The sequence below is a fragment of the Lipotes vexillifer genome, unplaced genomic scaffold, assembly GCF_000442215.2.
Source record: "Lipotes vexillifer unplaced genomic scaffold, Lipotes_vexillifer_v1.1 scaffold484, whole genome shotgun sequence".
Classification (NCBI taxonomy): Eukaryota; Metazoa; Chordata; class Mammalia; order Artiodactyla; family Lipotidae; genus Lipotes; species Lipotes vexillifer.
This window is the reverse complement of record NW_006786458.1, coordinates 207,355-223,748: the sequence shown is the minus strand read 5'-3', so window position 1 is coordinate 223,748 and position 16,394 is coordinate 207,355. Positions and strand designations below refer to the sequence as shown.

The 16,394-nt window shown below is 46.3% G+C and overlaps 1 protein-coding gene across 3 annotated transcripts in view; it reads left to right on the top strand.

Annotated features, from left to right (window-relative positions):
* LOXL2 (lysyl oxidase like 2) overlaps nt 1-16,394 on the top strand; it is a 103,712-nt gene that overhangs the window by 19,231 nt on the left and 68,087 nt on the right. For 2 of the 3 annotated variants that reach the window (XM_007458812.1, XM_007458813.1), the window contains exon 1: nt 9,376-9,730. In XM_007458812.1, coding sequence (XP_007458874.1) covers nt 9,376-9,730 — 355 coding nt within the window. Of the gene's footprint in view, nt 1-9,304; nt 9,731-16,394 lie in introns of those variants that run through there. The other variant, XM_007458811.1, reaches the window with a different exon arrangement.

Genomic DNA, 16,394 nt, shown 5'->3' with positions numbered 1-16,394 from the left:
AAAAAAAAAATATATATATATATATATATATATATATATATATATATATATATATATATATATAAAACGTCCCTCCTTCTTACCCCTGGCACTCTCTTATGCCCTTATGCTACACTATTTTTTCATTATTCTGAAGCTTTTATCACTATCTAACATATTATTTTACTTATGCACTTTGTTTCTTGTTTATTATCTGATTTTCTTCTTGATTGTAAGTCACAAATACAGTGATCTTTACTGAAAAAAAAATTCATATCTAGGAATTCCCTGCTAAAACATAAAAGTTCCCTTTTCATAGAAAAGTCACAAATTTACTCCTTCATGTGTTAAATTTCTTAATACAATAAATTAATAAGGAATGGATTTCTCAGCTCGCTTTCCTATGCAATTAGGTCAGAAGGAAAAGGCCGTTTTGATAAGGTGTGACGATTTGAATAGGAATTTATATTTATTCATTCAATTAATATTTGCTGAGTACCTGAGAACAAGGCTCAGGGGTTCAGAAGTGGCAGGAAGGAAAGAAGAAAACTAATGTGAATGAAGCCATGCTGTGTGCTAGGGATTTCCATGTTCTCTCATTTAATCATCACATATACACCTGCAAAGAAGGTTATTTCCATGATCAGAAGAGGAAATCCAGGCTCCAAAAGTACCCCCAAATCTGTAGAGCTTGGAAGTGGTAAAGTCAGGATTCAGACCCTTATATTCTGACTCCAAGATACCCAACGTCGTCTCTCCAGGGAACCAACGGTGCCAATAGGTACCAGGAGGAAGGGTTGCTGAGGGGCAAGAAGACCCATACAATGGAAGATGAGGGAGCCAAGGGCCTCCTCCATCCACTTCACTTTTAATAGCCCTTTGACCTGTGATCAAGCAGTACAGCTTATTTTAAAACCATCCTGAGGATGGGTCTACTTTGAGTTATTCTACCCTGTTACTGTCCAACCGGTTTTTAATAAGCGCCCAACATGTGCCAGGCACCGTGCTAGGCCCGGGGCCCAGCCGAGACCCCCATCACCAACAGCACCGGCTCCGCGTGAGCGATGTGAGCAGAGAGGGGACATCCGCTCCCACGGAGCCTGGCCTGCTTTAAGGGGAGGCCGCGGGGCCTCAGGCGCCGGCTCCAGCGCGGCTGCAGCGGGGCCGGGAAGCCTAGGCGGCCGAGTCAGCGCACGCCCTCGCGGGCTCACTTGTGCCGCCCACCCCGGGCCGCGTGCGGCCGCCACCTGGGCTTGAGGACACCCCGGCTCCGCGGCCGCCGGCGCTGGGAAGGGCGGGGAGCCGGGACGCAGAGCGCGGCGGCCGGATCGCGAAGGGGATGCCAGCCCGGGGCCACTTGCCTGCTCCCGGGAGGGGCGCCGGTCCCCGTCCCCGCAACTGGGGACACCCGGTGGGGCTCGGTTCTAAACCGGGTCATCAGGCTGCCAACAGTCTTGTCACGGGACGCGCTGCAGCGGGGGCCACAAGCAGGGGGACCACCCTGGACGGATTCCCCTCCAGGCCACCCTCACCCCACAGCAGCTAGAGTCTCCTGCCGAGAAAGTTCAAGTGCAGAAAGGAAACTGGAGCCTGGGAGGAGCGGGCGAGGCCTCTGGTCTGCAGGGGGTGGCAGCCCACCGCGGGACAGGGGGTCGGCGGTGGGTGGAGCCGCAGGGCATTTTGCTCTCCATCCTCCGCAGCTCTGCTTTGGACGTTGGCAGTTTTTCCCTCCTGAGGGATGGATGGATGCCAAAGTGCAAAATGGATGTTACAATGCAATAAGGGAAAGACATATAATAGTAAGGGAATTTTAAAAAAACATGTAGAGATAATTTCCAAAGAAAAGAAATACAGGTGGCCAATAGAGCCTGAAGAAAAGAAAGGTCAACCTCACTAGTAGCAAAAGAAATGTTGGTTAAAACAGAATACCTCCCCCCGCCCCTGCTTATCAGATGGAGAAAGGTCTGAAAGCATGGTCATAGCTAGAATTTTGAGGTTGTGGGGAAATCTACATACTTCAGGCCGACGTGCACCCTAGCATAGTCCTTCTGGAGTCAGTTAATATAGTTTTGCAGAAGCGTTCACTTTTTAACAGCCCTTTGACCCAGAAATTTTGCCTTTAGGAATTTATCCCAAGACTGTGGAAAATTTTAGCTACAAGGATATTCATTTCAACTATGTGAACAGCAGTAAAAAATTTACTGGTAAGATTATTCGATCTTATGGTGCATTCATAAGATTGAATACTATGTAATAAAAATCTTGTAAAAGTCAATGAGGCATGGTGTTTGCAATATACTGGTAAATGTGAAAAGCAGTTTACAAAAGAGTATGTAGAAAATTATTCTAAGTTTTAAGAGGAAATATATATGTACAGAAAAAAGGCTGGAAGGGGTGTACACCAGAGTGTTGACAATCATACTCTCCAATAGGGGTATTGCAAATTCTTTTCTACTTTTTACTTGTTTGTGTTCTCCAGATTTGTATCACCAGGCTGTATAACTTTTGCAATAAGAAAGAAAAAACCATAAAATTATTTTTAAAAAGAAAAGAGAAGCATCTGGGTCTAATATTTTACAGTTCCCCAGAGTAGAGAGTAGGAGAAGCCCCACAAAGGAAGCAAAAAATTCAGGAGCACTTTTGTAGGAAAGATTTAAGAGTTGAACACTAGCCATTCATTCCCACAGATTGGAGAGTCCAAGAGGATGGGCGGAGCAGTTTATAGATATGCAAATCCAGAGATTACGATTTCTTCTTAAAAAATTACAGAACCACATACTTTTTCCATTTCTTTTTGAGATGTGAATAGACAATCTGCAGGCCTCTGTAGCTCTTGCGTGAGGGGGAGCTTGGGAGATGGTAAGAAAATGCTGGACTGGGGCTGTTAGAGCACAGAGGTGAAGGTGAAAGACACAGGTCAGCCTGCTGCCCTCGTTCAGAGCCTGCCTTGCCACTTAAGTAACAGTGCAACCGGAGGCAACTCGCTGAAACTCTGTGTGCCTTGATAATAATGGTGTTTGCCCCATTAAGTGAATTAATACAGCAGAATGTTGGGAATCATGTGTTTAAACATTAAATCGTGTGTACATTTTAAAATGTACCCAAGATTTGTTTTAATCAGGTGTGGAAAGACACAGACACAGAAGTGACTGTCATGGGGGAAGAAGGTTATAGCCACAGGTCCCTCGAAACAAGGAGGCCTGGCACACCATGCAGGGCCACATGAAGAGGCACCAGGGTTGGTCAGAGGCAGGAGGTAGGGGAAATTGTGGGTAAGAGCATCTACTATGACTGTCACAGTAAGCAGGCTAATCAGGTTAAGGATTGGTTAGTTGAATAATTTCACCTCTCTCTGGGGCGTAGGGACCATCTCTACTTATCTGGTACCTGGTCTTAGAGTGATTAGGGCAGGAAGTTAGTGGCCCCGAGTGTGAGATCTTGAGAATGGAAATAGTTGGGAAGGTATAGCTCTGGACTGATTGGTTTGCACATGCAGAGTACACTTGTGGGTGCGTCCTTTGTCATCTCTAAGAATTAACCAGAAGGTGGGTAGCGTAGTTTCTGAGTAGTCGTTCTCCAGAGTCAGCATGGACCCCAGATATCAAAATGGCAGAAATACAGAAAATAAAAAGGCATGATTCATACACAGTGCCTGCATAGAGGAGGCACTTTATAATGTTAGCATCATATTGGTTGTAGCTCTGTCACTCTGTGGGACCTTTGGCAAGTCATGGACTTTCTGTCTTAAATTTCTGCCAGATGAAGATATGGACACCGGCTACAAGAGGAAAAACTTTCCTGAGTTCAAATTCAGGCCACCTGGCTCAGGTGGTTCAATCCCTGAATATTCACTGATTCCTGTAGCAAACCACAGCTAGAACATGAATGCCCTGTCAGTTCCTATTAGAACCACGGCAAGAGCATGTCTGCTTTACCCACATGAGGCCTAATGTGTAGCAGGAGCTCAATGAATGTTTATTGAATGAGTAAATCAGTTTGATACTGTGACCTCAATGGAAATGAATAGAAATAGACTTTTTTTCCTTTTACATCATTTCCAAATATTGGGGGATTTTCTGGTTATTCTTTTATGATTGGTGTATAGCTTAATTCTACTGTAGTCAGGGAACACATTGTGTGTGATTTCATTAGATGTGGTGAGACTTGCTTCATGACCCAGTTTAGGGTCCATTTGGGTAAATCTTGCATGTGGACTTGAAGCAAGTCTGTCTTCTGAGTCCAGCTGATAGAAACTTGTCAATTAAGTCGCATTTGTTTATCATATTGTTCACTTCTTTAGTACAAGGATTTTTTGTCTGCTTCTCCTGATGAACGGTGTATAATATCTCCCGCTCTGATTACAGATTTGTCGTTTTTTTCCTATTAGTTCCATCAATATTTATTTCATACATGTGGAGTCTGCATATACAAACTGAGAAGAGTTAGTTAATATCTTCCTGATGGACTCTTTCATCATCATAAGTTTTTGTCTTCAGTAACACTTTTTGTCTTAAAGTTGACTTTATCTTACTTTGTACCAACTCTTTTTGGGTGAATGTGTGTGTGGTAAATCTTTTTCCATCCTTTTACTTTAAACCTCTTGGTCTTCCATAGGAAACAGAAAATATTGTTTTGTTAAATCCATTATGACAATCTTTGTCTTTTCATTGCAGTATCATCTAACGAAATTACTGATAATTTGGTTTTAAATCCACCATCTTACTATTTTTTCTCTTTGTGACAACTCTTCTATGTTACTTTTTCTCTGCTTTATTGCTCTAATTTTGGATTAATCGGGGTTTTTAAAAAAAATAATTCCATCATTTCTCCCCTTTATTGCCATGTTCATTCTACTTTTTTTCTCTTCTGCTGCTGATTACATAAAGACTACAGTATGTATCTAGCTAAGACTATTACGATTTGCTGAAGTCTAATAGAAAGTACTTTCATCACTTCCCAAATAGTGCAAAGACCTTGGAACACTTCCATTTAACCCCCTTCTACCTTTTGTGCTGTTTTCACCATGGTATTTTAACGACACATATATTGTAAACCCCATAAGACATCATTATTTTACACAGTTGATCTTCATTCAGATTTACCTGCATAGCTCCCCCTTCCATTTCCTTCATTCCACATCCAGGATGATTTGTCCTGTGGTCTGAAGAACTCCCTTTAGTATTTTCATCTTGGAGAACTCGGATGACAAAGTCTCTCGAGTTTTTGTTTTTTTTTTTTAAATAAATTTATGTATTTATTTAGTTATCTTTGGCTGCGTTGGGTCTTCGTTGCTGCGCGTGAGCTTTCCCTAGTTGTGGCGAGCAGGGGCTACTCTTTGTTGCCATGTGCGGGCTTCTCACTGCGGTGGCTTCTCTTGTTGCAGAGCATGGGCTCTAGGAGCGTGAGCTTCAGTAGTTGTGGCACGTGGGCTCAGTAGTTGTGGCCCACGGGCTCTAGAGTGCAGGCTCAGTAGTTGTGGTACACAGGCTTAGTTGCTCCGCGGCATGTGGGATCTTCCCGGACCAGGGCTCAAACCTCTGTCCCCTGCATTGGCAGGCAGATTCTTAACCACTGCACCACCAGGGAAGTCGTTTCTCCACTTTTGTGAAAACCTTTATTCTCTCCAGGGGGTACAGAATTCTAGGCTGACTTATTTTTTTCAACCCTTCGAAACTGTCATGTGATTATCTTCTTTGTTTCCTTGTTTTTTGTTGAGAGGCCAACTGTTAGCCTTACTGCTGCTCCTTTGAAGGTAATACTCCTTTTATACTCTGGCTGCTTGTAAGCTTTCCTCTTTGTCTTGGATTTTCCATGGTCTGATTTTGATGTGCCCTGGTATGTTTTTTTTTGTAAACAGTAGTTCTTGGTCTTGTTATCTTTCATCAGTTTCGTATAATTCTTGGCCATTATCTTTTCAAATATTTCTTCCAGATGTCCTCTCTCTCATCTTTTGGAATTCCAATTATACGGATGTTAGATCTTTCTAACACATAGAAAGTAACTCTGTCCTAACTTCTAGAGTTTAGCCCTTCAGGGACCCCTATCTGAAAGCCTGGGGCTATTTAACAGGGCCCTTCCTCCTTGGCAGGCTCTGAACTCCAATTTTTGTGTCCTCAGTCCTGGGAGGATGCCTGAAGTTTTGCTTAGCTTCCCAGCCTGTTGGCAACTGCCTTGGAATTGGCAAATGGCTCAAGGGGAAAAGCAGACACAAGTGTCAGGCTCACCTCGCTGTACCTCCCATCTCTCTGGATTCTTGAGTCCTTGCTGCCTCGATACCTCTCCAGTGTCTTCAAATACATGCTTTTAGTGTTTTACCTACCTTTTCCAGTTGTCCTTGGTGGGAAGGTTTATCTGTTACAAGCTAGTCTGCCGTAGCCAAAAACACATGGTACTGTGTGGAAGTGACAAGAGATGGCTTCTGCCCCTGGGACTGAGTGTCCAATAAAGCCTGATATGACACTGGTGTAAAGCACAAGCAGGATGCTATTTTAAAGAGAATCAGAGAAGACATTGATTCTGATTAGGAGCATCTGGGAAGCTTTCCTTGAAGAACAGGAAGGATTGTGACATACACTTTTCGGAGGGAAGGGGAGGCGTGGGGATGGAGCACATTGATCGAGGTGGGAAAACTTAAGCCACTCTAGGCTGATATGATTGGATGGGTGACACGTGAAGGGCTGGAGTGAGGGCAAGGAGAGAAGTGTTGGAACTGAAGCCAGGAACGTAGGTATGTTCCACCTTATAAAGGCATCTGTGTCCCAGGTGGAATTTGGACATTTTTAATATGTGATAGTGGATCACTGATGTTTTGGTAGCTTGGGGTTGTCTACTTCTGGCTTTGCCTGCACGAACAGTGCAACTCCAGTGAAGTCTAGCAGAAAAGTCCTCTCTCTCTGCTTCTTGATTTTCTCCCTCGTAGAGAGTAAGAATCCTCATCCCTGGCTACTCCACCCATGTCTCAAGGTTCTAGTGAGGCATAGATGAGCTCGTGGACGCCAATGTGCTGGGACAGGAGTGAAACGTGGCCAGGGCGGAGGAGACGGTGAGGGGTCCCTTCAGAGCCACGTACTAGCCTGTCAGGCTGTGGTCTGAAGAGGGCCATTGCAGGAACCCCACAACTTTCTGGCCTTGTTTGTGAGTCACAGGATGAGGATGGCTGGATCTCCAGTGAACCAGAGGGCCTTCTGAAGTCCTTGGTCCTGACTGCCCCCCAAGGCTGTGGCATCTCTGCCCCAAAACCCAGGATGGGACCAGGCACTGCCTGGCCATCCCGACAGATGTGGAACTGCCTCTCTCCAAGTTAGATCATCCCTCCCAGGTGTTCTGGGCACTTATCTGGTTCTCCCTTGTTGGTGATGTGCCATGAACTGAGTCATACAGTTGGCCTAACCCTCTGTAACTGGTTAATAGAGAATGTATGATGCGCTGCTGTAGCTTTCACCTGCTGGTCCTGGTTTCCTTTGGGGGCCCCATCTTCCAAGTCTACATCCTCTTCCATGAAATACACCTGCAGTCCTTTAAGACAGTCTTCCAAGCTTTCTGAATTATGGAAGGATCAAGGTACATGAACTAAGTTTTTATTTCCCACTCTAGGACCTCATCCTGGAATTCTTAGAGGTAGGCTCCACCTGGGTACGGTGACCACAATCTTGAACATATAAAAATTTAAAATTGTTATTTAGCAAATGCTCCTGTAGGGCTTATTATGTACCATTCATTTAATCCTCATAACAGTCCTGTGAGCTAGATATAATTATCATACCCATTTTATAGATACGAAACATCAAACAGCAGAGAGAAGTTAAGTATTTTGCCCAAGGTCACACAGCTAGTCAGTATCAGAATGAGAATGCAAACCCAGACTGTCTGGCTCCAGAGTCTGTGATCACCCCCCACCCCACTCTGCTGTCCTGCTCTCCCTTGCCTGATGATGGGCCACTCAGCCCCTCTCCTGTTTGGTACAAAGAGCTTTATGCCTCCCTTCTGTGCACAGAGCGGGCTGGACTCAGCCCCCAGCAGCCCTCAGGGACGTAAACTATGTAAAGGGATGGAATTGTCGCCTGGGCATCCTTGGCTTCCCCATGTGCTAGAGCAGTGCCTCAGGACTGCTCTCTGGGGCTACTCCACAGTTCAGCTAAGGACAGGCCCTGCATGAGGGCTGTTTAAGGGGCTTTACCTCTGACCTCCTCATTCAGTAGTCTCAGCCGTCTTGAGGTCCAGAGTATGAAACATAATGAGATCTGGGGTGTGGGTGGGCAGCATGTCGGGGTGTCTGGAGGCCTGGAGCCTGAAAGCAGAGCTATAGGAAGGTTCAGGTATGTGCGCAGCCCGTGAGTAAGTGATGATGGAGACTCAAAGCCTCGTAATGTTATTCTCAGCACCCGGAAGATGCCGTTTCCATCCAGGTCAACTAACGTCCAGAGGGAGGAAGGCCACCTTACCTGGGAGTACCCGAGCCCTCTTCAACATACACTGTCACATCTGCGTTTCTCCAGCCACTCGGTACCTGGAACGAAATCACCTTTTCATTCCATAAACATGTCTTCCAACCTACCATGCTCACTCTGGAGGAGCCAAAGAAGGATGAGAAACAAGTCCTGCCCTTAAGCAGTTTGTAACCTCTTTGGGGATATGAAGGTGTCTGGGAGGGGTGAGGAGAAGTTCTAGATAATAAGCCCGCCTTGGAAGGAAGTCCCTGGGGGCTGCTTCAGTAGCCCACCGGAGGGCAATCTCTAGGTCCATCCATGTTGCTGCAAATGGCATTATTCCGTTATTTTTTATGGCTGAGTAATACTCCATTGTATATATGTACCACATCTTCTTTATCCATTAATATACGTAGTCTTTTTTTAAAAAACTCTACTCAAATGGGGGCTTCCCTGGTGGTACAGTGGCTAAGACTCCCTGCTCCCAGTGCAGGAGGCCCGGGTTCAATCCCTGGCCAGGAAACTAGATCCCACGTGCCGCAACTAAAGACCCCACGTACCGCAGCCTAGATCCCATGCGCCACAACTAAGACCCAGCACAGCTAAATAAATAAATAAATATTTAACAAAACAAAACAAACACACAAAAAGACTCTACTCAAATGAAGTCTAAGTGTGCCCTGTTTCCTGCCAGGAGTCATCCTGGAAAAAAGCATTTCAGAGATCTGGGAAGGTGGTGGGCAAATAAGTAGGACTTCCCAGTCCTGTCTAGCTGAAGCATGAGATGGAAGAAGAGAAGAGGCTGGAATCCAGGATGAGCTTTCAATCCTAAGCAAAAGAGTACGAAATCACTGGCCGTTTTCCAGATGTCTGTAACCCGAACCTCTCCTCTCTTCCAGGAAACTCCTGCCCATCCCTCCTGAGCGCCAAGTGTCCCCCTCCCATCAGATCTTCCAGCCCTAGGACAGGGATGGAGAGACCCGGAGGCTCCTGCCTTTGCGGCTGTCTGTCTGTGCTCGCCCTCCTGCCCGCCCTGAGCCTGGCGCAGTACGAGAGCTGGCCCCACTACCCCGAGTACTTCCAGCAGCCCGCCCCGGAGTACCACCGGCCTCAGGTGCCCTCCGACGTGGTCAAGATCCAGCTGCGCCTGGCGGGCCAGAAGAGGAAGCACAGCGAGGGCCGGGTGGAGGTGTACTACGACGGCCGGTGGGGCACCGTGTGTGACGACGACTTCTCCATCCACGCTGCCCACGTCGTCTGCCGGGAGCTGGGCTATGTGGAGGCCAAGTCCTGGACCCCCAGCTCTTCCTACGGCAAAGGGGAAGGTAAACCGCTCTGCGCTTGGGAACCGAGCACTGGGGTCACCTGGAGAGCCTGGGCACAGGCTTCTGGGGGATAGACTGGCAAACGGAGCTGCAGTTACTGTCAAGTAACAATTCCTGATAATACGCCATCTGGGCAGCCTCCGTGTCTGCGCTGGAAGGTGGGAGTGGAGGGGTGCCAGGGAGGGGGACAGTGACCACCGGTCCTGCGTTGCCCAGGACTTTTAGCACACAAAGCCTGGCAGCCTGGGAAACTCCTGGTCCTGGGAAACCAGGCTGGTTAGTGACCCTAGGGAGCGGCTGGAGTCAGTCTGTGGTTATCGCTTGAGTCCTGTGCCCTGCCTGGGGCTGCGTCAGCCAGGGGCAGACGGTGCCTTTCTTCCGCCCCCTGGAAGGAGTGCCTTTTGCTCTTTGTCACAAAGGCTGCCCATAGGCTAGTGTCCCCTGACTCTTCCACCCTCCTGTCCCGGTAGAGTTCACACTTTTAATACCAACACGCTGTTCTGGGCTTGGCCAGGACAGGAACCGAGTTGTTTTGGGTTTTTCACTTTGATTGGCTTCTTCTTTCCTCCCTTTTTAAGTCAATACACTGAAAAAAAATTGGGGGGGGGGGGGGGTAAATGGGGACAAGAGGATGGCAATGCTTCTGGGGGGGGGGGGTGGGTAATTTTGAGGGAGGGCAGGTGTTAGAGCCCAGAACCTTGGGCTTAGTCCTGTGTCGACCTAACTACCTATATGCTTTGTGGGAAGACATTTATCCTCCTTGCCCTCAGTTTCCTAATCTGGAAGTTAGGCTCTCTAAGAACTCTTGAAACTGTCATAGTCTGTGGTCTTAAATAAGAAAGTAGATAAGGGTCAAGGACATTATTTAAAAATAAAATCTGGACTTCCCTGGTGATGCAGTGGTTAAGAATCTGCCTGCCAAAGCAGGGGACATGGGTTCGATCCCTGGTCCGGGAAGATCCCATATGCTGCAGAGCAGCTGAGCTCGTGCGCCACAGATACTGAGCCTGCGCACTAGACCCCGCGAGCCACAACAACTGAAGCATGCATGCCATAACTGCTGAAGCCCCGGTGCCTAGAGCCTGTGCTCCGCAACAAGAGAAGCCACCACAATGAGAAGCCCATGCACCACAATGAAGAGTAGCCCCCATTCGCTGCTACTAGAGAAAGCCTGTGCGCAGCAACAAAGACCCAACGCAGCCATAAATAAGTAAATAAATAAATAAATGAAATAAAATCTCCAGCTGGAGTGCCCCTCCTTGGGTTAGTAAAGCAAAAGCAGCTCCTCCACCTGGCCAAGCAGCTGCACAGGTGTCAGCGTGGGCCTGGCTGCCGGAATCAATCAGAGGTGCCCAAACTCTCATCCTGGATAAACAGATTAGTGCCACACCAACGGCATAGAATCCCCTGGGGTGCTATCCCATGATGTTCAGAATTAAGGTCTGCGCTGGAATCTAGGACTCTGTAACTTTTGGAAGCCTCCCAAGTGGTTGCACATGTAGCCAAGTTTGGGAGTCACTGAAATAGATCATTGTTATGGTCCCTTCCAACCCTTGCTTTCGGTTATTCTAGAAATTATAGGAGAAGGAAATAGCACCTCATACATGTCTCACCTCCGTGTAATTGAATACGTCTTTTTGGACTAACCGGGTCAAGACACGGCAGTTAAAGTAAAATGTTCTCTGAAGCTGGCTCTGGGTTCCTTACTATGACATGAGTAAAAGCAGCACAGATGAGTTAGCATACGCTGTTTTAAAACCCATTTGCTGTCTTTGTTACAAAAACTCTGGACACTTCTCCATCCTTTCACATCTTCCTTTATTCTGCTAGCTGAGTGTTCTGGGGGTAACATTAGATTTATGTTTTCTATTCCAGGCTCTCTAAGCCTAATTATTTTATAACAAGTATTTTCCAATGACTTTGGGGTTTTTCTGGTGACATCTTTATTTTCTTTCTACCCAAACAGAATTTACCTGTCATCAGGTAAGATGGATATGGTTTTTCCCCATCCCATGTTCACCTGCTCAGGAGGGGGGGGGGGGGGGGCTGGAGAGGTGAGTTAGCCTGGGTCAAACTTTGCCGTCCAAGGATGATGAAGGGAGAAAAGTTCACAGGAGTAGAGGGAATTTTCAAGGGAACGATTAAAATCGCAGTCCATGAAGTCCACACTGGGTAAGTAGGAAGATACTCCATGGAGCCCTTGAAGGACTGGGGAAGGCTGCTACGATCGATGGATTGTGGGTTGAGATTGCAGTACTAGAATGAGTGTGCTAGAAAGATGGAGTTGTAAGTGCAATGCACAGCAGAAGTGTTGAAATGGAGATTGGGGAGGGAGTGCAATTGTTTGTAATGTCAAGGTCTAAGCTATGACCATGAGATGCTAGCTGATGTAGGGTAGGAGAGTCATTGGAGGGAGGAGTATTGGAAGGGTCCTCTCTGGGGCTATTGAGACCATCGAGACTTAGGAAAGAATAAGTACCAAAGAGAGGAAGGGAGAAACTGATGCTAAAAATTTTAACTGTCATGTCTCTAGGACTTTAAGGATTATGCTGTCTATGTAAAGCGGTACTTGATTTATCATGAGAGATCATGTAAAAATGTATTTGAATGTAAAATGTATTTGAATCTCATCAGCGTCAGTTTAGGGTTTTTAACACTGGGGACAAGGGGGGCACTCAGTAAATGTTAATCAACTGATTCAGTTTGATTTGGAAGGCAGCTAGGCTCACCACAATACCACCAATGCTGATTCAGATTGACGTTGAAGAATATTAAAAACAGTTGGCATAGTGACCAGTGCCCTGGGGTGTGCTCCGATGGGGTTTAGTCGGCTCTGTGGATGAACTGGAAACACTGTAGGTGAACCTGTGAGAGGCCACCCGCCCAGGAGTGCCACCGTCATCAACTCCGTCTAGGTTTTCCAGCCTAGCCTTTCAATAGATCTTTTCTCCCAAAACATCTCTGAGCTCAGAGAAATCATGGGCCCTTTTAGAAAGTTCTAGAGGGGACACCTGCCCCATTTCTCACCTTCTGGATGGCCTCACAGGCACCCGAACCTCAGATGGTTGCTCTCCTTTGCCTGTCCTGAGATCTGAGGTTAGATGTGATTCCCCCTCACTCCCTCGTTCTTCAGATCAGAGTGACAGAGCCAGCAGATGATCACAGTGGGGTCCTGAAGCTCCTAAGTTGAATGATTTCCATTGCCCCAACAGCCCTGGGGAATAGTGGCATTAAAATAGAATTTTATTTATGATGTTTATCCTCCAAATGATCTGTTTTATCAGGAGAAGGATTTCTTAGACTAAATGAGTGGAAAGAGTAAAATGGAGTTTTGCTTCGGATTGGCATTTTGCATCCAAAGTTTGAGCCCCATCTATGTCCCTAGTGCCACTTTCCTAGCAGCTCTGAGATGGCATGTACTGAACTGTGCCCAGAAGCACCCCGCATTCCAACAGCAGAACAAGAGCTGGTTGCTTTGGAATCAGAACCGTCTAGTTGTTAGGCCTTAAGCATACAGGAAAAAAAAAATGTCATGAAATCGGGCCAAATTAGTTTATCATGCCTGCATCTGGGGCTAAGTAGAAATTTACATTTCCACTATCTAAGAAAGTAACTGGTGGGAATGCCTAGAGGGTAGAATTATTGGGGGTGAATTGAAGCTTCTTAAGAAAGCAGCTCTTTGGGATAATAGTTCCCATTAGTGCTCCAGGGTGCTAATTTCAAATCTTCCTTATCAAAAAGTAAAGCAGGCCCTGGGGCATCTGTTTTGCAGCTCTTCCTGCTGCTTTTAGCTGTGTGCTGTCCTGTTTCCCATCTCCTTAGCCAGGGTGGTTTCTCTCACTGAAGATGGAATGAGGGCTCTGTTTCTTTTCACCGTCTCTGTCCATTCAGCAGCTTTGCTACAGAATGTTCCAAAGAAGAGGCCCCGCTTCAAACGTGGAGGGTCTTTTCCGTTGCTAGTACTTTGCAAGACAAACATTGGTTTGTTGTTGAAACAGCAATCGATTAGGGAGCATATGCTTCAGTGGAGCTTGATGGCTTGGAAATGAGGCCAAACTGAGAAACCAGTTGGAAAACCTCAGCCCAGATGTTTTCGATAAGCCCTTTGTTCCCCTCAGTATGTCTGAGGTGCTCTCCTTTGAGGCCTGAGCAGCCATCTGTCGCTGAAGACATGTCTCAGCGGGGCCTCGAAGTCAGGAGACTGACCCCGGGTCCCCTCTGACCTTGAAGAACCTCAGATTCTCCTTGGTTTTCTCATCTTTACAATGGGAGTGTTTTTAATCTGCTTTTTCCTTGCATCATGGAAACAACAGAATTCATTGTTTTTCTGACTTACTGGAAGGAGGAAGGAGAAAGGGAGGGTGAACACATACTAGGCACATATGTTATCTCATTGAATCTCCATGGCGACCTATTTGTTGGTATCATTATTTTCACTTGAGAATGGGCTTGGTAAAGTAGTTGACCCAGTCACGTGGTGCCCAAGCCTGAGTCAGAGAGAATTTGAACCTAGGTTTTCTGACTCCATTATACTATAGAGCAGGGGTCCCCAACCCCCCAGGCCGTGCACTGGTACTGGTCTGTGGCCTCTTAGGAACCGGGCCACACAGCTGGAGGTGAGTGGCAGGTGAGCGAGTGAAGCTTCATCTGCCGCTCCCCAGCGCTTGCATTACCGCCTGAACCATCCCCCACCCCCGCCCCAGAAAACTTGTCTTTGTCGAAACCAGTCCCTGGTGCCAAAATGGTTGGGAACCACAGTACTAGAGTCTTCCTGGAGTCCTGAGAAAAAAGAGAGCTTTGACTTTGTTTCCTTTCATTGCGTAGTAATGCTAATAAAACTCACTACTTGAAAACCCTCTAGCACTTAACATTTTAAAAAAATTTTAATTGTGGTAAAATGCACATAACATAAAATGTGCCATCTTAACCATTTTTCAGTGTACAGTTCAGTAATGTTAAGTACATTCACACTGTTGTGCAACCCATCTCCAGAACACGTTTCATCTTGCAGATCTAAAACTCTATACCCATTAAATAACCGCTCCCCAACTCCCCCTCCCCCAGCCCCTGGTAAACACCATTCTACTCTCCGTCTCTATGATTTTGACTACTCTCAGTACTTTATATATGTGGATTCATACAGTATTTGCCTTTTGGGGACTATTTCACTTAGCATAATGAACTCAGGGTTCATCCACGTTGTAGCATGTGTCAGAATGCCGTTCCTTTTTAAGGCTGAATAACACTCCAGTGTATGTTTAGACCACAAGTAGTCAATGGACACCTAGGTTGCTTCTGCATTTTGGCTATTGTGAATGATGCTGTAATGCATATGGGTGTACTGATATCTCTTTGAGACCCTGCTTTCAGTTCTTTTGGATATATACCCAGAAGTGGGAATCGCTGGGTCGTATGGTAATTCTATTTTTAATTTTTTGAGGAACCACCATAATGTGTTCTACAGGGGCTACACCATTTTGATAGGAATAGGGTAAGATAATCCAGTAGTTTAAAAATCCCACTAAGAGATCATGGACAGAGAGGAAACTTTGGGAGACTCCTGTAAGTTAATGATCACTCAGGAAAGCAAGCTTGCTTAGCAATAAAACCATGCAATAGAAGCACGAGACAGGCCTCAAGACAATAAAACAATGGTAGGAAAATGACACCTGTATCCTGCCATTGAGGTCAGTAAGTTAACGATTCCTAGGACTTGTTCCTGTGCACGCACTAAAAACAAAAATGGGAGAAAGATGACTTTCCAAAGGAGAAGACCTGAGATGATTTACCTTATTTTAGCATAGATTGCCACCTTTTTTGCTAATTTCCATAGCGCCATGACAGTCCTGGTTGGGCCACAGAGGGACAAAAATCTCCCCCCCGCGCGATGTGTTGGAGGGAATGATGATGGAAGCCTGATGTCTACCCGAGAATGAGGAAGAAGATGGTCTACCCTTCCCCACTTTTCCTTTGATTATAAAAATGTAGTTCACCCAGCTCTTGGGGCAGCGCTGCCTTGCCTACCTGCTTGTATGTCTCACAAGCGTCCTATATTATTAAATCCACCTCTTACCTATCACTTTGCCTCTTGCTGAATTCCTTCTGTGCCAGGACATAAAGAACCTGAGCTCCACCGAGCCCTGAGACGTGTTCTGCGGTTTCAGGGTTACAATCCTGCCAACAGTGCACAAGGGTTCCAATTTCTCCACATCCTTGCCAGCACTTGTTATTTCCTGTTGTTGTTTTTGTTTTGATAGTTGCCATCCCTAATGGGTGCGAGATTGTGTCTCATTGTCATTAACCCTCTAGCACTCTGCACTCAGGATTCCCCACTTACTGCAAATCAGGTAAATGCACAGGAGGTGAGCAGAGTACCACGGCCTCCCAGGCAGATTGCCCAGCTAGAAACCAGCCCTGCCTTCACCTGACTTCTAGAAACATGAGGAGGAGGCTCTGTGGGTTAGCCTAGTTGGGCCATCTGTGGATGGGAAACATCCGGAAGTGGAAAGAACACTGAAAGGACCAGGGTTCTGGGTTCAGGGAGGTGGCCTTGCACGATGAGTTGCCTTCTCTGAGCTTGTGCCATAGTCAACATAACTAAAATCATCACCATCATCATCATCGTTACCATTTTTTTTCTTTCTTGTTTTTTTTTTTTTTTTTT